Raw genomic sequence first — 26240 nt, forward strand, 5'->3', positions numbered from 1 at the left:
AACATGAGCTACTGGGGTAAAGAGGGTAAAGATTAAATGTCTGCCCCTCAGCGCCAGAAATCCTTCCAGGCTTGGGGGTAATATATTGGTTTGTTAAATGAATAAATGGCTGGGAAGGGCCCGCGGGAGCTCTGGTGGGGGAAGGAAAGGCACCTGGATGTCCCGCGAGCGCTCGTAGGCCTGGTAGGCCACCTTCTCCTCGATGCTGGCTAGCTGCTGCTTCAGGTTGGCCGTCTCGTGCTGATGCAGGTCGGTGAGGTCATGGAGCTGGTCCTCCAGTCGCTCGTACCTTTGTAAAGAGATGAATCGATTCTGAGTGCGACATTTCAAAAGTGTATGGACGGCCCTTGGAAAATGACATCCTTTGTGCCTACTGTCGCCACTGCCCTGTGGCGTGTTCTCCTCCAGGCAGACTGAGCTTCCAAGAGTAAGTCTAGCTGTAGGGGACATGCTTTTGGATAACGCTGAACTCTAGCTCCAGAAAGGACTGGTCTCTGCAGTCTTAACTCTGTCCTCACTACTGAGGGTTCATGCAAACCAAATTGGGCTTTTCCACCAACGTCACACCAGCACCTTGGTGGCTGTGGGGACAGACCCCACCAGCTGCTCATTTGGGCTGGTCAGGAGACAGGGCTGTCAAGAACCCTGTTCAAGGTGAGGACCCACTGGCATCCTGGTGCTTCTCCCTCTTTTGACCGCTCAGAGCCTGGTGGTTCACTGCCATAGCTCTCATGCACCAGAGATCTATAAGGAAAGGACCAGTTTCTAGGTTGGAGCCACTTCCACTGATTTCCCAGTGTGCACGGGAATAGTGAATACATGTCTTAGTTCTTAAGTGCCAATTAAAAAAAAATTCAGCTTGTTACAAATTCGATATGGCTTAACAGGTGGCAGTTCCAAAAGTTCAAATCTAAAGTAAGAGAAGCACAATGATTCCTATTCCCAATGCCCAGTCCCCTCAGAAAAGGGAAATTTTTTCTTTTATCTGAAAACTTATGTAATGTTTATTTTGAAACAGGAAGCACTATTTGAGGAAGATGCATTAGCCTGGATGACTTTTGAGTAATGCCAGTTTTAGACACTTCATATAGGTCACTTGAAAAAAATCATTTAAAAAAACACTTTAATACAGATTTAATGATTATTCTCAGGTAGGAGATGCTTAATGTTGGAGCATGCTCAATGTTGGAGCAGCTTGTAGGCGCTCAATGTTGGTGTTTGTAAGCAAGCCTTTTAAAGATCTCTTAACATATGAATGAATAAAGAAAAGGTGGTACACACTGACAATGGAATATTACTCAGCCATAAAAAGAATGAAATACTGCCATGTGCAGCAACACGGATGGACCTAGAGATGATCACACTCAGTGAAATAAGTCAGAGACAAACATCATGTGATATCGCTTGTATGTGCAATCTTTAAAAAAAGATAAGACGAACTTATTTTAAAAACTGAAACAGACTCATAGACTTAGAAAACAAACTCATGATTGTCAAAGGGAAAAGGTAAGGGAGGGATAAATTAGAAGTTTGATACTAACATGGACACACTACTATATATAAAATAGATAAGGACCTACTGTATGGCACAGGGAACTCTACTCAATACTCTGTAAAAGCCTATATGGGGAAAGAAGCTGAAAAAGAACAGATATATGTATATGTATAACAATCACTTTGCTATACACCTGAAACTAACACAACATCATAAATCAGCTATAATCCAATATAAAATAAAGACTAAAAACAAAGATCTCCTAAAGTAAGCAATACAGTGAGACTAAATCAGGAGGATCACAAACATAACTATATAACAAAATGAGAACCAAAACTGTTTGAATGGATATTTGTGACTTGAAATAAAACTTGGACCCAAACAGAGATGTTTCCCAAACTTCCTGAATGGAATCAAAGTCAACATTATTTAGAAAAACTGTGACTCAAAAATAGTTCTTATGTGACAAAGAATGCAAAGTCAAAGATGTACACAGAAAGTTTAAAAAAAATTGTTTCATAAAATATAAGAGCTGAAAAAGCAACACCTCTAAATTAACACTCACATAAAATCATATCAGACACAAAACAACATGCAAACTAAATTTAAAATTTAAATCTTATAATATGTAATAGGCATTCACTGTTTCATCTATATTTTTAGAAGTTAACATTCACTTGACAAAAAAACCTGAGGCGGCGGGGGGGTGGGGGGGGGTGCATATTTTTAATGGGAAAATGGTGGAAAACCACCTCATATTTGGGCATGTACACTTTTTAAGCAGGAGGCACCAAAAAGCCAACTATTTAAAAATTAGCTAATATAATCCACAGGACTTGAATTTTTATTTTAAGATTCCTTTTGAAAGGTTTTCATTTAGGGTGAAAGGTTTATTAATACGCAAAATGTAATCTCACAAAAAAATACATTATATAAAGACTTTGAGATTTATGTACCAAATAAAAGCTACTTTGCTGGACTGTGAATTTGTTTTTTTACTTGACAGTTACTACGGGGGGAAACCAAATACAGATCTTGAAATTAGTATACCGAGATCTCGTAACAACTGTCTACTGAATCAGGAGCTTAATACGCACGTGAGTCATCGACTATATGGTGATATTTTAACAGACCCACATGCATGATGTCTTTCTCTAAGCTGTCGAGCTTCAAGTCGCAAATTACAATGTTTAGAACTGCAAAGTAGGGAAGGAACTCTCGGTTCCTAAATGCCTTTTGACCCACATTCACATTTTTAAAGAAACACAACCATCAGCATATCACTTTCGAACAATCTCTCCAATCTCAGAAGCTCAAGCTCCTGAGAGCAGAGCCGGAAGTACCTGTATCTCTCCTCCTGCAGCGTCTGGGAGATGAAGCCGTACTCCCTCTTGAACTGCACCTTGAGGGCCTCGATGTCCTCAGCCAGCTGTGCCTGCGTGTCCTTGATCTCCCGGAGCTCCTCCAGGATGGCCGTGAGCTTGCCCTGGCTGCCCGAGCCCCCGGCCGCGAACGACTGGTTCCCATTGCTGTCGCCGGAGCCCGACGTGCCGCTCGAGCACTCGTCGTCGCTGCCGTATTTGGGCTTGTTCACGATGGTGGCGCTGCCCCCGTAGGCCCTGGCGCTGGCCTCGGGCCGGAACTCCTCCAAGGAGTTCTTCAGGTGGGCAATGTTGTCAGCGCTGCCGAACTTATTCCGGATCAGGTTGGCGAACTCCCTGGACTTGCTGAAGACGAACACGGGCGGGGTGAGGGACACCCCCGGCATGCCCGACTTGCTGCTCTCCAGGCTGTGGGGGGCGGTGCGGGACTTGGCCTGGGCATCCTTCAGAGAGGGCGGGATGTCCTTCAGGTTATCCTTGGCAGTGTCCTTGGCGCCCCGGAGGGCCCCGTTCTGCTCGAGCTCCCGGAGCTTCCGGTGGTACTGCTCCAACTTCTTCTGCAGCTGGGCGATGGAGTGAGCCGACTTCTGGTTCTTCTTCTCGAACACCTGCTTGATGCGGCCAGCCTGCTGCTTGTCCGCGCTGTCGACCAGCTTCAGATACTCTGCCACGTTCCCGTCACGGGACGTTTGCTCGATTTTTATCTGCTCTGTGACCTTGAGAATTTTCTGTTTCAGGCTGTCCGCACTGAGTTTGACCTTGTGGAAGTCCAGGATGCCATCTGGTACATCGAAGTTGAGGTTGGTGTCCGACCCGCCTCTGCGGATGTTTAGGGGCAGGCTTAGGGTGTTCATGTCATGACGTCCTACCTGGAGGAGACAGTGTGGGGGGGCAGGAAGCATCTTTAGACTGGAAGTCCAAGAGAGGGTCACTGTACACGCACAACAGACACACTTTACGCCCCAGATTTTCAAGCTGCAAGTATTCGCCAGATAAAAACTCCCTATTATCCTCTCAAGGTGAATGAAGGATAATCCAACTCCTTCCTGCACTCATGTGCAGGGCCAATGAGATTCAGCTCTGCCAGGATATCCAATGTTCTGTCTGATTAGATGGTAAGTATCTGTTGCCAGGGTAGAAAACCCATCACAGGATGATGTTATCAGTCCTCATGGTTTCCCAAAGTGCCCGGGTAAGTGGAATGCCTGCTATGCCCCATTCCCAGAGAACTTCACCACTGTGGGAAATGCACTCAATTCAGAACTCAATCATTTAACAGAAGGACAGAAAAATAAAAAAAGAAAGCCAAGTTCCAGTAGGTACATTTGTCAACACAAGGATCATTTTCTTAATGGAGCCATTTAAACAGATATGATAGAATAATACGGTACAAGATTAATTGAGTAATAAAACAGCAATATTCAGATGTGGAAACAAATAACCCACACCACAACCAAAGCGATTATAAACAACCACAGTGACAATACTAAGACCATGTGAAACAGCTTTCTCATTCAAAGGCCACCAGGAGAAAAGAACTGCATCACTGAGCACCCTGGCCAGGGCAGGTGACTAGATTCTGCTCTAAAAGGGAAAGGCAAATGGGATCCGCATGGCAGGCACTGGATGATCACAGGGTTGGTCTTGTCTGGGCCTCACCATCACACCAGGCAGAGAACATGTTATATTTGTATAACACGTAGAAACAGGGACTTAAAGAGCCAGGATTTGAATCCAACACACTCTACCTCTGTCCTCTTTACACGTCAGGACACTCTTGTCCCTAGAGGACTAAAAACAGGTCTTTACAGCATCTGAACACAATCTCTGAACAAAAATTCTTAGGCTCTAAACTGAAGCATCTTACTTGTAAAGTTGACAATCTTTTGATTAGAAGATGACTTGATATAGAGTCTTGGGAGATGGGATGGAAGACAATGTTCAGCTCAAGTAAGCTTTTTTTTTTTTAATGGGAGAATAGGCTGACACAGCCAAAAATTGTAATGACAATAACAGACCTCATACTGATCAAGTGACCCAGGCTCAAATGTGGACCGTTTCCAATAATTAGCATTAACCCTTTGCCATATGCAAAACCCTACCAGTGCTTTTTCCATGGAGGGAGCCCAGTAGCCCAGGGGGACACAATCCCAGGTCAGCGGGTCAGTGGGCCTCCTTCACAACTTAAAAAAAGTTTCTTAACTTACTTCTTGGCCCCCTCTTTTCACACACGACATGGCTGTAAGACATCCTGGTTGCTTTCTTTGGCAGATGAGCATCACATAGGAAAGGCTGGAAGGAATTAAATGCCAGATCACTACAAGACTGTAAAAAACGATAAAGGAATTGTGACTTCACCTGGTCAAGGGGGAAGGATGGGTGTAGGAACTGAAGAAGATATATAATGATCACCTTCAAGTCCTGAAGAGAGGACCACAGGAAGCTCAAGGAAGCCAAGCACCTATGGCTCACCCCATGGATCCAAACAGGAATAGGCTCAAATTATAGAAACAAAGGATGCACTAAGTTGAGGAAATGTTTACTTTGGGCAGACAGAGTTAATAACAGTATAACTGGGAGGTTAGAAATTCAGTTTCACTTAAGATAGCCCATCTGACCATGCTGCTCTACTTCTGAGAAAATCTCTTTGACTCTCTAACGCCTCTCAATTTATTTAATACAACCTGGCCACTGTTAAGGGCCCAGCTTATCTGTCAGGCCTCCACCATGCACCTGATGAATGTCAAACATCTTAAGTGAACCATACAACCCAAAGTTCCCAGAATGTGTATGCATTTTCTATGGATTTCCTCATATGCATGGTATTTTCAATAGCAGCTACATATCCACTTCTGGTTATCAAAATTCAGTATATTCTTTATGATCCATTTCAAATGCCACTTTTTTTCTCTGAAGCTTTTCCTAGTCCTGTCAGAAAGCTGCCTGTCCTTCCTGTGATGCTCCGTAGCGCTCTTGCTTCACTTTACTCCGCCTTTGAGCACTCACCCACTCCTCCAGGGGAAAGGTGGTGTCGCAACTGCCCCAGCTCTTGAGCAAGCTCTGTCCCTGCTTCTCAAGAGGCTGTCAATTACATGTTTGCTGAACTAAAGTGACCTCATCCTTTATTCCGGAAGAATCTACACTGAGGTCATTTAAGACAGGGGTCCCCAACCTTCAGGATCTAATGCCTGATGATCTGAGGTAGAACTGATATAATAATAATAATAATACAAAGTGCAAAATAATTGTAATGGGTTTGAATCATCCCCAAACCATCCCCGCCCCCACCCTAGGTCTGGAAAATGTCCTCTTCCACAAAACCAATCCCCGGTGCCAAAAAGGATGTGGATCCCTGATTTAAGATATATTTGAAGGGACTTCCCTGGTGGTCCAGTGGCTAAGAACCCACTCTGCAATGCAAAGGACACAGGTTCAATCCATGGTCAGGGAACTAAAACCCCACATACCATGGGGTAACCAAGCCCCCGTGCCACAACCACTGAGCCTGTGTACCACAACAAACAGCCAGTGCAGTCAATAAATAAGTAAATAAAACTATAAGCTACCTTTGAAGAGAATAAAAAAATGGCCTTAGAAGTTCTGTCCAGACAGACCGACAATTTCAGGTAAAGACATTTTCTTAATACCTAGGTAGTAATTTCTACATCATTTCAACCTGATTCAACTGATCAGATTTTTCTGAGTATCAACGTGCAACATGAAGCACAAATAAAAACAAGGACTTCTAAACTTTAAGCTTAATTTACATGCATAAAAGAGCGTATTTGAAAAGAATAAAACTCGAATTTTCACACAATCTAAAACTAGTGTAACCAGGACTCAGTTAAAAAAAAAAAGAAAAGAACACAAGCTCCCCTGGCCTCTGTCAGTCACAACAACATCACCCCCACCTCCAGAGGCAACCACAAGCCTAGCTTCTAACAGCACACATTCATTTTGGCTAATATATCATGTAGTCCTCTTGTCTTTCTTTGCTCCACATCGTGGGAGTCATAAGGAGAAAGGCTCCTGTCACTCAGATAAAATCAGATTTTTTTTTAAAGAAAACAAAACCCTGCTAGACAGTCCCTGTTAAGAAGTCCACCACACCTTGGAGGATACAGGGGCTCTTAATCCTTACCTTAGCAACACAGCAAGAAGTCATCACCTCTTCCTCTTCCTTTAATTCTCAGCCCCACAGCAGCTGCCTATCCAGCCCCGGGGTCTCGGGGCACTGGCCCAGTTCCCTCACAAATGCCGGCCCCTGCCACCCGCGTACACAGGAATGTTTGCGCTCAGACGGCTGGCTGACTTCTGGCTCACTTTAAAGTTACAACAATGCCTGGCACGTCCTCAAGAGTCCAAGTGGAGGATAGCAACCGTGTCTAAATCTCAATCAATGATTCTTTCTGCTGGCTCGTAAATCTTAGTTAAACTTCTGATGAGAGTGGAGAGCTGAAACTTGTGCTGGGCTGCAGGCCTCAGCCTTTTATAGCCCAGACTCTGCAAGATAATTAACAGTCAGCACACCCATACAATCCCTGACCTCAAGCTGGGGCTGCAGGTACCTGCTGGAAGAAAGCCAAGTGAGTCCTCCAGCCACCATATCAGACTTGGCACTGAGGTCACGGTACAAACGCAGCTGTTTCGGGGCTGGGGCCCAGGGAGGAGGAGAAAGGTCCACAGCTCGCCCAGAGCCGATGAGCTCGGGGAGCAGGTGGGTCAGGGCACATGCGCTCTGGTGCTGGCACTGGCATTCACCAGCTGTGTGTTCTCGGCTATATCGAGTCACCTGTGTGGTCTCTGATTTCCTAATCTATAGAATGAGGAGACAGAACCAGACAGCTCAGAGCTAACACTGCAAAATTCCCTGAAGCGTACTCCAAGCTATCTTGACTGTGAGAGGGCATCACAGGATCGTCAAAACCCTGGACTTGAAAGACAGAATGCTTTGGTTTCCATCTTGGCACCGTTCTTGGGAGCTGTGTGGCCCTGGAAAAATGACTTAGCCTCTCTGTGCTTCCTCTTCTGTAAAATAGAGATAGTGATTCTTTGAAGAGCTGTGAGGAATAAATGAACTAATTCGCATGAAGCACTTAAAAGACTTCCTGGCACAGAAAATAGCCATTTTGGTTTCAATAAGATGTTCTGTTGTTTATCACCCCTATGTTACTTACAAATGTACCTATGTAAAAACTAAAAGAAAAACAAGGTCCAAAGGGCAAACAGTGGTTATCTTTGTCCTGTGGGGTTATGAGGAGCCATTCTTTTTACGATGCTTTTGTTATTTTCCAATTTTAAAAAAATAAGGAACCCAAATTACCATTGTGGTAGAAAAGACGCTGGTTTTAAAAATGACTGCTAAGCTTCAGTTCTCTTGGAATGATTTGTCTATTATTACCTTACATGAAAAGCAGACCACCAGCATTCTAGTGAAAAGCCATTCCTCATAACGTTTTCCTTCTGGCAGCAGTAACATTTCCATCTCCTCAGTGTTCTGGAACAAAGGCTAACGAAAAGCTTTAAGCCCTGGACAGACGTCAAAACCTGACACTGAATCATCTCTGCTCCAACCCAAGCCTCCAGCACAATTACCGCTGGGAGCTCACCTTCCTCACTGGGATGCCAGGCACATCTCAGATATTACCAGTGTTGCTCAAACACATTGTTCAGGCTTCAAAAGAGGGCTATCCCCCAGGACGTCTCATGTGTACCCCCTAAAGCTCAGAGAGACATGAACAAAAAGAGCAGCAGAGGCACACTATCCAAACCAGGAGGACTGGAGGGCAGAGTGTGGGCTCCTGTGGACGCAGACCGGCGTGGACTTGAGGCAAGACAGCCTGAGGCTCTGGGGCCACAGAGCGGCCAGAAGCGGCAGGGGCAGAGAGATCAGAACCAAGGCAACAGACAACCACCACCACCTTAGGCGCGAGGCCAAATACGATGAACTTCTGCTTACAGAAAAGCTGCTTGAGCTCGGTCATATAAGGAAAGGGTCAGGTCCTGCAAACTGGTGGTCACTGCCCAGGCCCTTCGTATTTTAGAGCACACACAAGGGTGGTTTTACAGACATACCCACAAGGGATTTTCAGGGTCTCCGTGGCCTAGGTGTCCAAGCCAACACAGCTGACATTTTGTATTATTACTCATTTCAGCCGAATTCTAACATTCGGTGTAGCATCAGGGCTGTCCCTCTGGTGTGCTGGTCAGAATGTGCTAGGCTTTGCTGGGGTAACAACTAACATCAAAATCCCAGGGGCTTAAGAAAAAGGTAAAGGCTTATCTCTCTTTCATGCTAACAAGCCTGCTTCGAGTAGGCTGAGGGACCCAGGCTGTGGTGGAGCCCCTGCATCAGGGATGCTGCTGGTGGCCATGGCGGGGCAGGGTACTCGGTGAATCACCCACTGGCTCCTAAAGCCTTCTCCAGAAGTCTCCTGGGCTTCCTGAATTCGATGCACTGGTCCTACCTAACTTCAATCCTGCCACATGCCCAGGAGGAAAAATACCGTGTTAGTGACACATGCCATATCTTATTGGCTAAAAATTCGGAGACCAGTTCCACAGTTATTACCATTTTACAAATGAGAAACCTAGATGCTGAGAAGTAAACTGCCTAGTAAACAGGAGAACTAGGGCTGAAATCCAGGCCGTCTGTCTCCAGAGCCTGTTTCCCTGATAATCATGACTGAGTGCTTTTATTCCGAGTCAGGCATTATGCTAAATTTGTTTATATATTCATATATTCTTCACAAATATATGAATAGAATAATATACAAATATAAAAATTGTGGTGCTGGAGAAGATTCTTGAGAGTCCCGTGGACTGAAAGGAGATCAATCCAGTCAATTCTAAAGGAAATCAACCCTGAATATTCTTTGAAAGGACTGATGCTGAAGCTCCAGTGCTTTGGCCACCTGATGTGAAGAGCAGACTCACTGGAAAAGACCCTGATGCTGGGAGAGACTGAGGACAGGAGAAGGTGGGAACAGAAGATGAGATGGCTGGATGGCATCACCGACTCAGTGGACATGAGTTTGAGCAAACTCTGGGAGATACCAAAGGACAGGGAAGCCTGATGTGCTGCAGTCCATGGGGTTGCAAAGAGTTGGGCAGAACTGAGTGACTGAACATCTAACCAACCCAATCACTGGACCCTGGACTCAAACACTTGGTTTTCTTGCCAACTAAGCCAATCTGTACTGGAAAAATAATTTTGAACGTCAATAAGCATCCATATCAAGAGTAATTACTACATCCATGGGGACACCTATACAGAACATTTAAGACCTATATTCGAGAAGAAGGCCACTTCCCTTCCATAACTATATGCTAGAAATGAAAAATCTGAAAGATGCTCACGTGGTATCCAAAAGGATATGTTGTTAGTAAACTGTCTTAGTACAATGTTTGTTCTAATTTGTTCAGACAAAGAACACTTCCTTTCTCCGTTCAAATCTAACAATGGCACATTCTGTTCACAGTGTACAGAACGGGAATTGAGTCACTAGTTTTATCATAAAAGTTTAATTTCTCCCCACCTCTTCCTCTCAGTATCACTGACAAAAGAAAACCTGTAGCGTCAAAAGTTCTATTTCTTGATTGGCAGGTAAAGTAAACCTGGAATCAAGGATCATTTGGAACTGGGCCTGAAATATATGTCCTTTTGAGAGCTCAATATTTTATTCACAGATCCTACTAATTAATAGTGTAAGGGAGATTAGGCAAAGTGTTCAGAGATCTCAAAAATAAATTCTTCAAATATCTTCAAGCACTTACAAACACTTAATACTGTAATTAGAAATAATTATCTTCTTGTTAAGCCTCTACCAGGCAACAGTGGTAGGTAACCTACTTTGAGTTACATACACTAGAAAAATACTTATGTCTTCAAAAGAGCCTTCAATTAATGCAAACTAATCCCTTGCCAAATTAGTCTGATCTGGTAAAGATTTACTGTATACTTTATAATTTATCTAAGAATTAAATTAAAGAGGGGGAGGCCAGATATTAAAAGACTGTGCCTTGAAGAGCAGAAGGGGAAGGCTATGGTCATGAAAATCAATCTACCCAGAGAACCACCTGCGGCTCAAGGACAGTCCCCGCGGGAGCGCAGGCGTGTGTGAGGCAACATGAGACAAGGGTGCTGCTGACAAGAGGAGGGAGTCTCTGGGGACCCCGTGTACCTCAAAAACAGGCAAGTTCAGGAAAGGGAAGTGAGCCCCTCACCTCCACCAAGAACTCAGCTTTCTCTTAGGAAGAGGTCACAGTTCCTTTTTTTTTTTAAGAGGATTTTTACACTTTATTTCACTGAGGTTAAGACTTCTCCTACTGAGGTTTCTTCTGTTTTAAATTATCTTTTTTTTTCAGAGTAGCACTGACATATATACATGCTACCATGTGCAAAACGGACAGCTAGTGGGAAGCTGCTGGGTCGCCGAGGGAGCTCAGCCCGGTGCTCTGCACAGACGAGAGGGGTGGCCGAGGGGAGGGGTGTGCACATACATGTGGCTGATTCACGATGCCGTGCAGCAGAAATTATCACAGTTCCTTCTTGTGGGGAGACGTGGGATGGGGAGCTTTGAAGAAGGGGAAACAGGAAGCCCCAGTTTTAATACTAAACACAGAATAAACATCACTGAGGCTTTTAGTTCCTATACTCAGAATAAACGGAGGGAAGAGGTGAGTGAGAGGCCCCGAGCGTCAACCTAACAACTTTGGAGGGATTCTGGGATCTGTCCCCACCATAGTTATTCCCGGTCCGTTCCTGGCAGCATCTGTCAGCCAAACAGATCCAGGAAAGGGACCTGAGCACCTACCTTGAGGGTGAAGGGAGAGGAGCGAGGACCATGTTCTGCTCCAGGATAGCCAGCCACCCCCAGGAACTGAGGGAGCAGAGGCAGCTCAAAAGAAGGCAGGTCCCAAGGTCCTGAGCCAGGGGACAGAGCAGAGCGGTGGCCAGAGTGGCGGCCTGGGGGCAGACCGCCTGCGTCCGCTAGGCTGGGGCCAGCCTTCTCCTCTTCCTGGAGCATTCACTGCCTCCACTACCTCAAAACACAGACGGTGGGTGTTCTTGGGAGGGCCACGTGCTTAAGCGGAGCTTCTGAATGCTAACTACAAAGCCAGCCGTGTCCTGGTATCTTTCAGCACCTCCAATCTGAAGAAGGTGAGAGAGGGAAACTCATCTCCCTCTCAGACACACAATGATGGATAACTTTGTACCAGGGGCAGTGACCTGCAGCAGAACTTACTCTCAAGAGGGAAGAATCCTTGGAAATCTCATCTGGCCTAATGCCTGTTTTTAAAGGCAGCAGCCTGACTATGTACCCAACTTACTTTTCATTGCAATCTATGCTCTCTTCATTCTAGATGGCCTACACAAAGGGGAAAGTAATTTGTCTTGGATTGACATGTATCACTACCATACTTAAAACAGATAACCACTTGACTAGGGATCAGAAGGCTGTGTGTCAATAACAGCTCTGCTCTTCAGCTGCTGTGTGACCCCTGTGGAAGCTTCAACTCAGGTTCTTTAGTTGTATACTGATATCTGGACCACATGTTCAATGGACCCATCTTACTCTATAATCTTATGAACTCAATTTTTAAAACTTTCAAATAAAGTACTTAAAAAAATAAAATAGATAACCAACAAGGACTTACTGTATACCACAGGGAACTTGCTCAATACTCTGTAATAACCTAAATGGGAAAAGAATTTGAAGAATAGATACATGTATGTGTATAACTGAATCACTCTGCTGGACACCTGAAACTAAGACAGAATTGTTAATCCACTATATTCCAATACAAAATATATTTTTTAAAAGTACAGCTTCTTGGATCAATACATAAACTGGATATAATGGTGAATATGATAGGGATGTCTATCAGACACCAGCCATCATGTTTCCCTTTTTGCTACCAGGATACGAGGAAGTTTAGAACCAACTTCAGAGTAACTGTTAGACTTGTCAACGAGTCTGTTTGCTTTTCCTTTCTTTTTTTTGAACGTTTGGATATTATTGCTACTCTACCTATCATATTCTTCTGACTCTTAGTGGAAAGAAGTAGGTGAACTTTAATGATGCTGGGGGTGTCATCCTGCTGAGGGATGAACACTAGACTCTCACTCCAGTATGTGACTGCGGGAATGTGGGTGAACACTGAACTCACACACTGGCACTGCCGCCTCCCCCCCCTTCCCCAGGGCACCCAGAGAAAGCCACGGGAGAGTCACAACTTCGTCCAAGTCCTCTGAAAAGATGCTGTATTAAGACTGAGCCAGAAAACACACTCAGGCCCTAAAGCACCGTCCCCAAGCAAACCTAAGCCTTATAACTGAATTATTCCCCCAGGCCAGGGGTTTAATTTGGTTTTGGTCCTATAACAAATACTGGAGGAGGGGCACGTCTTGGATGATCTGTGTAGTATAGAACTCTGTTTTAAAGGAATCCAAACAGTACTAGACATCAGACGTGGCTTAGAAATAACATAAGTTTTGAGGAAGCAAAGGAAAACTGATCTATATTCATTTCTTTCCCTCTGGCAATACGGAAATTATTTCCTTTGAGCAATTTTATTTTTTCTAGCGTAAGCCAGCAGTATTATCACCAAATAGCAATTGGAAGTAAAAAGCTGCTTTTAGTGTCACGAAAAGTATAAATAACACTACTAAAAAAAAAAGCTTTAATGTCCATGAAAAGTGCACTCAATCAACATTTTGCTATTTATGCAGTATGGAAAAACCATCTGACTTTGAAGTCACGTTGGACCTTCAAATGAGACAATCAAAATAAAAACTCTGACCTCCTTGGGCTGAATAAAATTACCTTTTAAAAGATAAAGCAGATAAAGTCCTTTTCAAAACCCTTTCGAAATCCCTAAAGTGTGAAATCCTTAGCAAAGACTTTAAAATTCTTGATCAGAGTCTTCTCAGCCTATACTGCTAGTAGACTCATCCATAATGTTACCGTGAGCACATTTACATGCCAACACTAAAGTTAGCATGAAGCTTGATACACACTCTCATTTGAATCCCTGCAGCTCCATGAAGTAGAAGCCACTACCTATGCCTTATAGATTCAGAAGGGAGGAGCCATCACATAATTTGTGACTACAGCTAATAAGACACAGAACCAACACGTGTACCAAGGTCTAAAGCCTGTAACGTTCACTGCACTCATCCAATAAGGTCCTGCATGCTTCACACACTTGCACGTTAAATACCTGCTGGTTCCTTACCCTGGCACGACCTCTCGTACCTCCATCTCAAGGTATCTTCTGAGGTCTAATCCGAATACTGTCTCTTTCACACAGCCTCCCTCATGCCAAAGCCCAGGTTCCTTTACACTCTCCCTGCAAGTACGCACGTTAGGTGCATACTCTCCAGGTCTGGCAAGAACGTGTGTAACATTTGTTCCCCTGCTGTCTTAAAGCCTGGAGGAGGAGGGAATGTCTCCTAAGCCACCTGTGTCCTGGCCCACATTCCTTCTTCAACAGGACCTTGTCATCTGTTGGGTGAATCAATGGTTGACAAACAGCCAACTGGGGCAGCCAGTCATCCCGCATGCTTACATCCTCTCAGCTGCTTGCATCCGAGATCAAGAAGAACCTGCAGTTGAAGTGGTGCTGGGTTGTCTTCAAGACAGACTGGACTGTGGACTGTTACTGGCTTTTGATTCATGCAAGAGGTCAAATATTCAAGCGACTAATGTGTCTCATGGCTCTTTGATGCTCCAAGTGGAATACAGGTGACTGATTATCAATTGATAGATACTAAGGCCCACAGTGTGCAAGTGATGTACTCTCTACCTAAGTGACATCTCCCCTGAGGTTACCATCCTAACTGTCGCAGAGAACTAGGTGTCTGCTCCTAACACATCCATGTCTCAACTCAATCCATCATTTGTGGTGGCATGTAAGGAAACAGTCTTGTACTGCATTAAATGAAAATCTTCAAAAAATAATTTATTCAATGTGCCACCAAGATTATCAAGAGTACAGCTGATCCTTGAATCATGTGGATTTGAACTGGGCAGGTCCACTTGCACACAGATTTTTTTCAATTGATAGTATAGTACCGCACAATCTTTGGCTGATTGAATCTGCAGATGCAGGGCAAAGAGGGGCAGAAATGAGAGGGGGGTATGGGGCTTGAGCACCCAAAGGTTTCAGTATCCAAGGTGGGGGGTCCTGGAACCAATGTCGACTGTAGTTCCTTGTCCCTTAAGAAATCACAATTCAGTAGAACTGGAACAAAAAATAAAAGAGCCCTTCTTTCCTCCAAAGCCTAAGAAGGAAATGACTTGTTTATAAAGGCCAAAAGCAGGGTCCAAGAAAGAACAGAACCTTGGCAAAATAGTTCAAATTTATTTTTAAAAGGGAAGCTACTAGCTATTTAAGGATTTATGAAGCATCACATAATTTTCTAAATGCCTCACACAGATTATTGTATTTTTCCTTTCAAGAATCTGAGATTAGAACAACTATTTCCATTTTACAGATGGGAAAAGGAACTGACTTTTCTGAAGTCATAAAGCTAGCATGTAGAAGAGCTATCATTCCAGTTGGCTTCAAGGACTGGGCTTTAATAATATTCCCACCTTCTACTGAGACCTACTGCATATACCAGACTCTTTCCTAGACATGAGTGTGTTTCCCATAATCCCTACAACCCCTAAGATTCTGTTTACTTAAATCACTATGTTACTGTTAAATGTTACAAAGTAAAAAGTATGTATGGTAGAGAAACCAGAAGGGTGAATACTAACAGAGGGATTTAGACAGTTCTTGGTGTCACAAGGCAATTACTGGAGATGTTCGGAATCCGACATTTAATAAGTAAGACAAAACACTATGCTTAAATCCCAAGATACCATGGGTAATAAAAAATGTAGCTTGCTCCTGTTTCAACCATTAAAAATGATTCTCAGTGCCAGGGACACATGCCAGCTTGTGCATCAACTCCCTCTCCTGGCTAAAACTCCAGTGGATCCTGGAGTCACTAGAGGCTGCGCTACCAAGATACAGTTAAGAGGGGGCCTCCTCCCACAGACGCAGCAGTTCACAAGCACCGGAGTCACGGTTCACAGACAATTGTCCTCTAGGAACTTACTGTTTTGTAATCTCGGAGGAAGGAAACTGCAAAGAAACGAATTGTAGATGGTGATTTTTAAGATAAGTACTATACCATGACCCTACTTAGAATCCAAGTCTATATTTGGTTTGTATTTCCAAACAGAGGCAGCAGCCTTCCAGGGCCACTTATAACACCTGCAGCAACTAGCCGACTCAGATTCAGGGGAAGCCCTGAGTCCACAGCCGTGTGTCCTAACAGAGATCTGACTGTGCCACAGTGGTGGCCTAAGTTAGTGGTTTAGAAACAGAAATTCAGAGCTGGACTATGTAGGTTCATATCCCAGCTCTGCCATATTAATTGTATCACGTTGGGCAAGTAGTTACTTACTCTCTCTATGCCTCAAGTCTCCCCATCTGTAAAGAGGGAACAACTTCACAGGCTGGCTGTGAGGATTAAATGAATTAATGTTTATGAACTGCCTGGAACAGGGCCTCATACAGAATAACTGCTGTCTAAGTGTAAGCTAGCGTTTACTAAACACAACGTACCCCCAACAGGTACTCCCCTAGGTCAGGAAGATCCCCTGGAGGAGGAAATGGCAACCCATTCCAGGATACCTGCTGGGAAATCCCAAGGACAGAGGAGCCTGGCAGGCTACAGTCTGTGGGGTTACAAAGAGCTGGACACGACTGAACACACATGCATACCCAACAGGTGGGAACTTCGGAAAAGTCCAGAACCAGGAACAAAGGTGCTGCTGTTGCCATGATTAAGCTCTTCCAGCAGAAGCTGATCATTGCCCCCACCCCATGGAATCTGCTTGTGTCTGCATCTAGCTGCAGGCGGAGAAGAGCAACGACAAGCAGGGTATCAAACTCACACCAGGAGATGCCTTAAGGATCAAGTGCCAGTGAGCCTGAACAGTGATGCTACGGCTTCTTTAAAAATGCCAACATGGCTCATTATTAGAGAAATACAAATCAAAACTACAATGAGGTATCACCTTACACCAGTCAGAATGGCCATCATTTAAAAATGTCTACAAACAATAAATTCTGGAGAGGGTGTGGAGAAAAGGGACACCTCTTGCACTATTGGTGGGAATATAAACTGACACAGCCACTATGGAGAACAATCTGAAGAGTCCTTAAAAAATTAGGAATAAAACTACCATATGACCCAACAATCCCACTATTGGACATATATCCTGGGGAAACCATAACTGAAAAAGACACATGTACCCCAATGCTCACTGCAGCACTATTTACAATAATTGGGACATCAAGCAACCTAGATATCCATCAACAAATGAATGGATAAAGAAGTTGTGCTGCCTATACACAATAGAATATTACTCAGCCATAAAAAGGAAAGCATTAGACTCAGTTCGAATAAGGTGGATGAACCTAGAGCCTATTATACAGTGAAGTAAGTCAGAAAGAGAAAGACAAAAACCGTATGTTAACGCATATACAGGAATCAGGAAGACGGCACTAATGAGCCTACGCGCAGGGCAGCAGGCAGGCGCAGACACACAGAACAGACTGTGGGCACGGTGGGAGAAGGGGGCAGGGTGAGAGAGGAGCCTGATCAAATACATTGCCACATGTGAAAGCAGGCGGCCAACAGAAACTTAATGACGCAGGAGGCTCCAACCTGTGGCTCTGTGATAACCCAGGGGGTGGGATGGGGTGGGAGGTGAGACAGAGGTTCAAGAGGGAGGGGAATATGTATACCTGTGGCTAATCCATCTTAATATACGGCAGAAACCAATACAATATTGTAAAGCAATTATCCTCCAATTAAAAATAAACACATTTTTAAAAAATGCCCATCAAAACCAGATGGCCTAGTATACGAGTGATTTAATCTAACTTTTAAAAAGGTACGGTATCTTAAATGATTAAAATTTTAAAGCTCAATATCTGGTCCTTAATTTTTAAATAAATTCATTACTTTTCTATATTGCTATTTTTGGTAAAACCAGACCTCTAAATTAAGACCTAAAGACAGATATCTAACATTTCCCATCTCTAAGTCTTTAAGCCAAACAAGAGGAAATTGTATTAGATGAGCTTATCTAATGATGATAACTTGCTACTTTTTCTAAAGAGCCTCCCAAATTACTTCTTGAGATTATTATGTCATGGAAGCTTGTCTTTATAGATAAAGTGTGGAATTTTTTTTTCCCCAAGCCAGGCTGTAGTTACTTCTATGACCTTATCTATCAATGACAACATTCTCCAATTTTGCCAAGGTTCTTGCTCCTTCATCTGTTATTCAAATTGCCACCAAATTCTGTTATTTCTTTGTGCAGCAATTTCTCTCTAAATTGACTCTTGCTATTTCTGGGTCTGTCTTCCTGAATACAAGCCCATTCCTTACCTTACCCTATACACAAGGCGATGGTCTAATCAGTTCTACTGCTTTTAACATTTTACTTTTTCAATCCAGTCCATAGAGAGCATCACGCTAATTTTTTAAGCTTCCACTTTCATCACGTTATAACAAGATACTCAAGATGTACAATGGTTCTGTCTTTAATAAAGAAATTAGGTTCTTCCTCCTCTTGGTACTTAATCTGAGTGTTTTTTCCCATTTCAACTCTTCAATGTCTTCCTCCTTTCTACCAACCACCCACCAGACAGATCCTGATACCATAGGACACTGAACACACTTTTGTACGTTTTTTTTTTAAACCGTAATACTTAAACATCATTCCCAGTGGATACACCATTTCCAAAGTCTCTGTCTTACCCCAATTCTACTACTCTTTCAAGATCTCCTCCACGAGGTCCATGTCCCATCCTTCCCAATTCATTTTGGCTCTTATTTATACGATCTAGTTGGTTCCTACTTGCTTTATTTTCCTTACTGGCTTTTAGGTTACTAGGAGTATTCACTTTTTAGATGCCACACAATACTCAGCACAGAACTGGCAATATCACTGGGTAGCAAATACTTATAACCAACGTCCCTATGTTATAAAGCAGTATATTCCCAATTCTGAATGAGACCACAGTAAGAAATACACAGGTACCACTACATACGTACATATGTGTGCATGTACACACACACATACATAACCGAAACATAACTTTTATGAAACAAGTACTTATCTTTATACATGCAATGCAACTATATTTTTAAAAAATATGGCTAACACTTTTTTAAACATTTAACATGACAACTGCATATTAGTAAATTATAATTAATTCTGTTAGGTATGTTAATTTTATTATGTAGAAAAAGTCCTTGTTTTTAAATACATATCAGAATCAATATGCCCTGATGTCTATATATAACTTACTTTGAAAAAGATTACACACATACACACACAGATACAAAGGAAATGTGAAAAATCTTAACTGCTAAATCTGATAACATGGATGGGTGTTTGCTATACTCTTCCTTCTAGTTTTCCATCTAAAAATATAAAATGATAGTTGCTAGCCATTAAATCTATTTCATAACCAACTAATGGGTTTCTACCTTGTTTGAAAAAATGTGCTTTATAATTAAGAAAAAGATATAAACTACTTGTTTCTATGTTTACTAATTATATTTAAGGAGCCACTAACAGACTGAAGGGGGCCTCCCCTGGTGGCTGGCTCAGCGGCACACAATCCACCTGCCAGTCTATGGGGTCCTAAGTCAGACATGACTTAGCGACTAAACAACATACTGAAGAATGTTCTGCAGTCACTTCCTGGCCAGGAGGTGAATAAGGGATTTAATCTTCCCCTGCTCTGAGCCACTAATCTCTCCTCTAAAGCCCTTTCTATGGAACTTTCTGTGAATCACAACTATCTTAGCAGGAAGGTATAAAGTGAAGTCGCTCAGTCGTGTCCGACTCTTTGCGACCCCGTGGACTGTAGCCCACCAGGCTCCTCCATCCATGGGATGCTCCAGGCAAGAATACTGGAGTGGGTTGCCATTTCCTTCTCCAGGGGATCTTCCCGACCCAGGGATCAAACCCAGGTCTCCCGCATTGCAGGCAGACGCTTTAACCTCTGAGCCACCAGGAAAGCCCAGGAAGGTATAAGATTAAGGACTAATTTTTTTTTTTAACTTGCAGAGATCACAGAATCAGAATTTACCTTAAGACTTCTCATCCTAAGAATAATCTTTGTGGTTTTCATCAAGGCTTTAAAAGAATAACATCTGGGAATGGCGAAAGTTCAAAACGATGCACTGAAATGGAAACATTCTAATAAACATGCACATTGGTTAAGACAGTCCCCTTCTTTTCCCTTTAAGCACTGGGTTTTATAAAAAAGTAAGTTTCACAAACAGTCAGTAACACTTCAATTTAATTGACCCAAAGAGGGAAGTATTATAGATGAGTGAAAGAAATTTCCAGGTAGCTAGAATTCTTACCATTTATGGGCCAATAAATTAAGTCTTGCTGATTGTGGATTTCTAAATTACTAACTTCCCACGACTGCTTTCCTGACATCATCCTTATGACCAAGTCTGAACTTGTGACACAGCATCTTGACCTCAGGAAGAAACCTGGTCTAAATCCATGAGGGACCTGGGGTCGAGTTAACCCTCCAGTCTTAGGTCCCTCATTTGAGAAAATGAAGTGGCTGAACTCTGCAACCCACATGCCTTTGCAGCTCTTCTCCACAATTCTATTACTACTAGGTCTGTAAAGCTAGTTGCTGCTCTCAGCACATGCCAATTAACACACGTTGAATATTTATACTTCTGCATAATGAATTTTACTCACCAAAATGAAAATCAAGCAAAAAGCAGTTAAAAATAATATGTAGCAAGTAAAAAAGGAAGAAAGAAAAAGAACAGTTGTTAACATACCACATAAGTGGATCTCAATAACGTCATTCTTAATGAAAGAAACTACAAACCAAGAAGGACATGCTCTGTGATTCCCAGTGACTGGGATGTCAAATTGGTTATGCGTGTGGGGAAGCAGAGAGGACCCGCCAGAAGGTGGCACAGTGGAGTGCTAGATGCTGACCAGGCCAATGCAAGGGATAGTTACATGGTGCACACAGGCAAAAACCATTCAACTGTACATTGAGACGTAAGCATGTTACCACAAGTTATTCTTCAAAAGAGTTAAAAAAATAAATAGATACAAAAAAATCATAGAAAATGAAGATTACTGTCAAAATTACTATTTACCTTTACAGGACCTAAAACATGGCAAGTATTTGATAAATGCATGTTGATTAACATATGAAATTGTTCACTTCTAGCAGGAAAGGAATTTTCATTTCAATGGGTGTGTCCATTCACACTTTTGGTCAGTCCTTTAACATTTTTAATGTTTCTGAAATTTTCATGATACTCTCTTACAAATATTTGTTTTTAATACTGGGATACAGAAGAGCAAATGTACCAAGTACAGAAAAAGAGTAGAAATCTGCATGATACACTAGCAAGGCACTAATATCTATGATGTAACTAAATACATCAGATTTAGATGCAAGAATATTTTATCTTACATTCTGCCAAATGCAGTAAAATCCTAAACACCATGTTGATGCAGATTGAAGATGAGCTGGTTCGTTACATGATAGTTATTTAGAAAGCCAGTGTTTCTCAAAGAGGCTAAGAAACCTCTTTGTACACCAAGTACAACTAGGGCTTACCCATTTAAAAGACCAAATTATGACAGTTAACAGAATTGATTAATTTAGGTTCCAAGCCAGGCTCCCTAAGGTACAGAACTCACACTCAAAAAATGTTTTCCTGGGCATTTTTGTGAGCCAGGCAGTATGCTAAAAACACTGGTGTCAGAAAGATGAAATGATAAACTCTACCCTAGGAGTTCACTGTTTGGGCTGGAGACATACAGAGCTACACAACTGTAGAAAAATGTAGTAGGTACTCTAGGAAACAAAGAAGTAGAAATACTGGATACAGAGGGCAGTGAGACATCTTCCAAAATGCTATCTGACCTGGACTTGGAAGTGGAGGCTCAAAAATCAGCCAAGAGAGACCACAATGGGTCCACAGAGGCAAACTGCAGAATATTTAGGAAACAAAGTTTCTTTGGATGTCAAGAATTTATAACAACTAAATGGGTCATTCTAAGTCAAGCTGGGGCCAAAAAGAAGTGCAAGGTAAGAATTTCTAAAGGAAGCAGACATGAAATGCTGAAGAATACAGACAGTCTGTGCCAGGCTCTATGTAAACCATGTTAGACTTGATACTTCATCATGCAGGCAAGGTGAAGCTGGGATTTTTTAAGTGATTGGGAAATTTTTTTAATCATAAAAATAAGATACTGAGAAAGAAAAGCTGAAATGTTAAAAAGAGTAGGGGGAAAAATATCCATAGCCCCACCTTAAAAACAGACACTGCTGAGACTCTCAGTAATTTTTTTGAAACACAGGACTATGACTATACTTACTGTACATAAGGATTTCAGACTTGGTTCATGTACTGTTCACAGTCACATAAGATTTATTCATGAATTTGTAAGACTCCATCAATACTGTGCCTGTATACTCACACTGCACTGCATAGCAACAGTAATGGGATGCAAGGATCAGGTAACCAGATCTATTAAAAAAAAAAATCATCTGAAGTTAAGGACAGCTGAATTCTCCCCTAAAACACTAGTGCCCATCACATGATGGGAAATCAGGCATTCTGCCTCAGAAACATGATTGGTGATTTATTCCATCTTTACTCATCTCTTTGCAAGGGATCTGAAATGCTAAACTAATTATCACAGCGGCTGGTGCTTTTTTTATCAGAGGGTTTTTTGACAGATTGCAAAGGACAAAATTTTTACCTAGGGTGAAAGAAAAGGCCAGAATTAAAAATGACTTCCCTGAAAGGTACAATTCCTTTTGTCTTTTATTTACAGATTGAAAAAAGAAATCTTTCAGTGTATGCGTGTTACAAATTATATTCTCTTCACTATAAGCCACGGTTACAGAAACATCTCAGATTCTTCTGCCTGCAGGAAGGTACCACAGTAACCCTGTTCTACACTATATATCTATTATGACTCAAATTCTGTAAGAAAAAAATATAAAAAATCCAAATTAGATTAGTAAAAGAGGGGGGGAAAAAGGCTGTGAAGGATAGAAGGTAGTTTGGGAAAATTTCGATGACAGATGATTTTATTTCTCTTTACTGGGAACTGAAATCAAATCATAGGCCAGTACCTGGCTCAGAGCCCTAACTTTCCAACAAGACTGTAAAAACTCTCAGACAGGACACCTGCTCTGAGCTTATCAGAGAACTGCTTTGTGCAGAATTACCATTGGAAAACACGTTAACTTTATACTCAAATGGAAGAATGCCTTTCTCAAAAGGTTTTATTCAAGCCTACTTCCCTAAGATATATGAATGGTGGGGTAGTCTTTTGCCTAATACTGGGAAAGCCCATGAACTTATTAAGACTCTAAGGGCTGCTAACTACACACGAATATTCCAAAGTAGTACACTTTATTAATTAGACTCAGTTCATCTACCTTATTCAGCATTCCAAAATGTTATAGGACCATCTGTTCAAGATTTCACCAGCTGAGAAAATTATGAAAACTCATTCAGCCCAAGATGTGATCCTGAATTTGATGAACTGAAACTTCTTTGATTTCTATACTTGATGATGCCTGTGATGTCATTCATTACTTCAGATGTTCATTTGACTCATGTTTTATTACTGAGGCCACTGTAAATATATCCATAAGGACCACAATCCCTGTGACAGAGAAAATTTTGCTCAACCACTTTTTGTCCTAGATCACTACAGATGGTGACTGCAGCCACGAAATTAGAAGACGCTTACTCCTTGGAAGGAAAGTTATGACCAACCTAGACAGCATATTAAAAAGCAGAGACATTACTTTGCCAACAAAGGCCCATCTAGTCAAGGTTATAGTTTTTCCAGTGGTCATGTATGGATGTGAGAGTTGGACTGTGAAGAAAGCTGAGCACCGAAGAATTGATGCTTTTGAACTGTGGTGTTGGAGAAGACTCTTGAGAGTCCCTTGGACTGCAAGGAGATCCAACCAGTCCATCCTAAAGGAGATCAGTCCTGGGTGTTCATTAGAAGGACTGATGCTGAAGCTGAAATTCCAATACTTTTGCCACCTCATGCGAAGAGTTGACTCGTTGGAAAAGACCCTGATGCAGGGAGGGATTGAGGGCAGGAGGAGAAGGGGACAACAGAGGATGAGATGGCTGGATGGCATCACCGACTCGATGGACATGAGTTTGAGTAAGCTCTGGGAGTTGGTGATAGACAGGGAGGCCTGGCATGCTGCAATTCATGGGGTCACAAAGAGTCGGACATGACTGAGTGACTGAACTGAACTGAACATACAGTCAACAATTACTGAACATCTTCATACTACAGGACTGACTCAAAGTGCTCCTACCTAATCAGAGGGAAGAGTGTATTTATTTTATTAAGGGGCATATCTTTCAAAGAAGCTAAACTTTATATATTAATAGTGGGAAAGTGACAAACATAACTGGGCAAGGATTAAATGACAGACTTTGGTGTCATCATTTATTTACCACTAATATAGCATCTTTCATCAAAAGTTTCAATAAATCTTGCCAAATGTTCTTGATCCAATCTAGGATATAACTATCAGAAAGTGTTCCAAATCACTTCTGAATTTCACACTGAACAAATGATAGCCATTCAGGTTTGGGGGGCTCATTGCTAAGTCTTTTCTCCCCCTTGCCTCACACATCACTAAGTTTCTTTTTTATTTTCTAACACCTAACCCTTCCTTTCTCTCCAACATCTGATTCTTGTTTGTCCAGGTCTTCTATACTGCACCTACAACCATCTTGGAACTCATCTCACTGCTCTAGGCTGCCCCATCAATGATCACCATTGGTTGTCTACAGCAGGGGTCCCCAACCTCCAGGATCTAACATCTGATGATTTGAGGTGGAGCTGATATAATAATAATAGAAATGAAGTACACAATAAATGGCATGGGCTTGAATGATCCCCAAACCATCCCCTATAACCAGTTCATGGAAAAACTTTCCGTCTTCTGTGAAACGGGTCCCTGAGGACCTCTGGTCTGTAGGATGAGATCTAAATTCTATTAGTTAGAAAAGTGAAAAAAAAAGAAAAGAAAAGTCAAGGTCCTCCATGTCTTGACCTATCTTGACAGATGTCTCTATCTAGATTTTGTACACATACCCTCTTACCTAGACCAAATGTCTTGATCCAGTGATCTCTGACTAGATCAAGATCAACATGCCCAGATCACTTCTATTAACTCACCTCACCTTTGCTCAAGAGCAGTCCCCAACATGCAGTCCAACCACCCCTTCCACCTCCACCATCTCCTTGGTGCCTGCCACATGCCCATCAGCATGACAGATGTTTGACATGTTTCTAATCCTCACCTCAGTCCTACAAGTTATGTTTCATCTATCATGATGAGTATCAAAGAAATCGAAGACTTCGACAAATTCACAAACTGGTGACAGATGAGCTCAAGCTCAGGTCTGAATCCACAGCCTATGTTCTTTCTAAAACCTCAGACTTCCTGGAATACCATCCCCAACTCACTCCTTACCAAAACCTTGGGCTTCCTTCAGAGTCTGATTCAATTTAACCTCTTCTACCCAAAGGTGTTTCTCATCACCTCCAATCTAGTAAACAGAGCTTACTCAGAACCTCTGCTGCTCTTACCGTTTGAGTCTCTCTGGTTGCCGTAAATTCTTTACTGCCTCTTATTCTTAATTGCCTTATTTTCCCCCTTGTTCATAGTCCCCCAGTCTCACGTTGCCTCTTGAACACAGAAGGCACTCAACTGTCTTATAACTGAGTTGTTCTCTAGTTTGACAGCATGTCCTATGGGTAAAATTCCATACCGGCAAGATAATTTCAGTAACCGAATAAAAGATTCAATATGATGTCACGAACTAAGATCAGCAGACAGGGCTAATCTGATGGCTTAAAAATGTATGCTCGGACCTGGTGCACTGGGAAGACCCAGAGGGATCGGGTAGAGCGGGAGGCGGGAGGGGGGATCGGGATGGGGAATACATGTAAATCCATGGCTGATTCATGTCAATGTATGGCAAAAACCACTACAATATTGTAAAGTAATTAGCCTCCAACTAATAAAATAGATGAAAAAAAATGTTATCCAAAGATCTAAGCTCTTTCCATTTTTTCATTATACAATCTTCAGGGCATCTGCAAGTTCCCTCATGGAAGCAAAAGAGCTACTGTAGTTTTAGGAATCACATAGAGATAATTTCTGGCTAAAGACAAGTACACTGCTCTTCTTTCATATTTTGTTAGGAACGAAACTAT

General features: G+C 42.4%; 1 protein-coding gene across 14 annotated transcripts in view; it reads right to left on the reverse strand.

The window, feature by feature from the left end:
• The window catches only part of TMCC3 (transmembrane and coiled-coil domain family 3), a 276327-nt gene that overhangs the window by 6465 nt on the left and 243622 nt on the right, over window positions 1-26240 (reverse strand). For 8 of the 14 annotated variants that reach the window (XM_070454336.1, XM_070454335.1, XM_070454337.1 and 5 more), the window contains 2 exons: window positions 2839-3746; window positions 154-289 (listed from right to left, as the gene is read on the reverse strand). In XM_070454336.1, coding sequence (XP_070310437.1) covers window positions 154-289; window positions 2839-3746 — 1044 coding nt within the window. Of the gene's footprint in view, window positions 1-153; window positions 290-2838; window positions 3747-5084; window positions 5170-7018; window positions 7298-26240 lie in introns of those variants that run through there. The other 6 variants (XM_020877915.2, XM_070454333.1, XM_020877916.2 and 3 more) reach the window with 3 other exon arrangements.

This window comes from Odocoileus virginianus, chromosome 24 (assembly GCF_023699985.2).
Source record: "Odocoileus virginianus isolate 20LAN1187 ecotype Illinois chromosome 24, Ovbor_1.2, whole genome shotgun sequence".
In the NCBI taxonomy this organism is placed as follows: domain Eukaryota; kingdom Metazoa; phylum Chordata; class Mammalia; order Artiodactyla; family Cervidae; genus Odocoileus; species Odocoileus virginianus.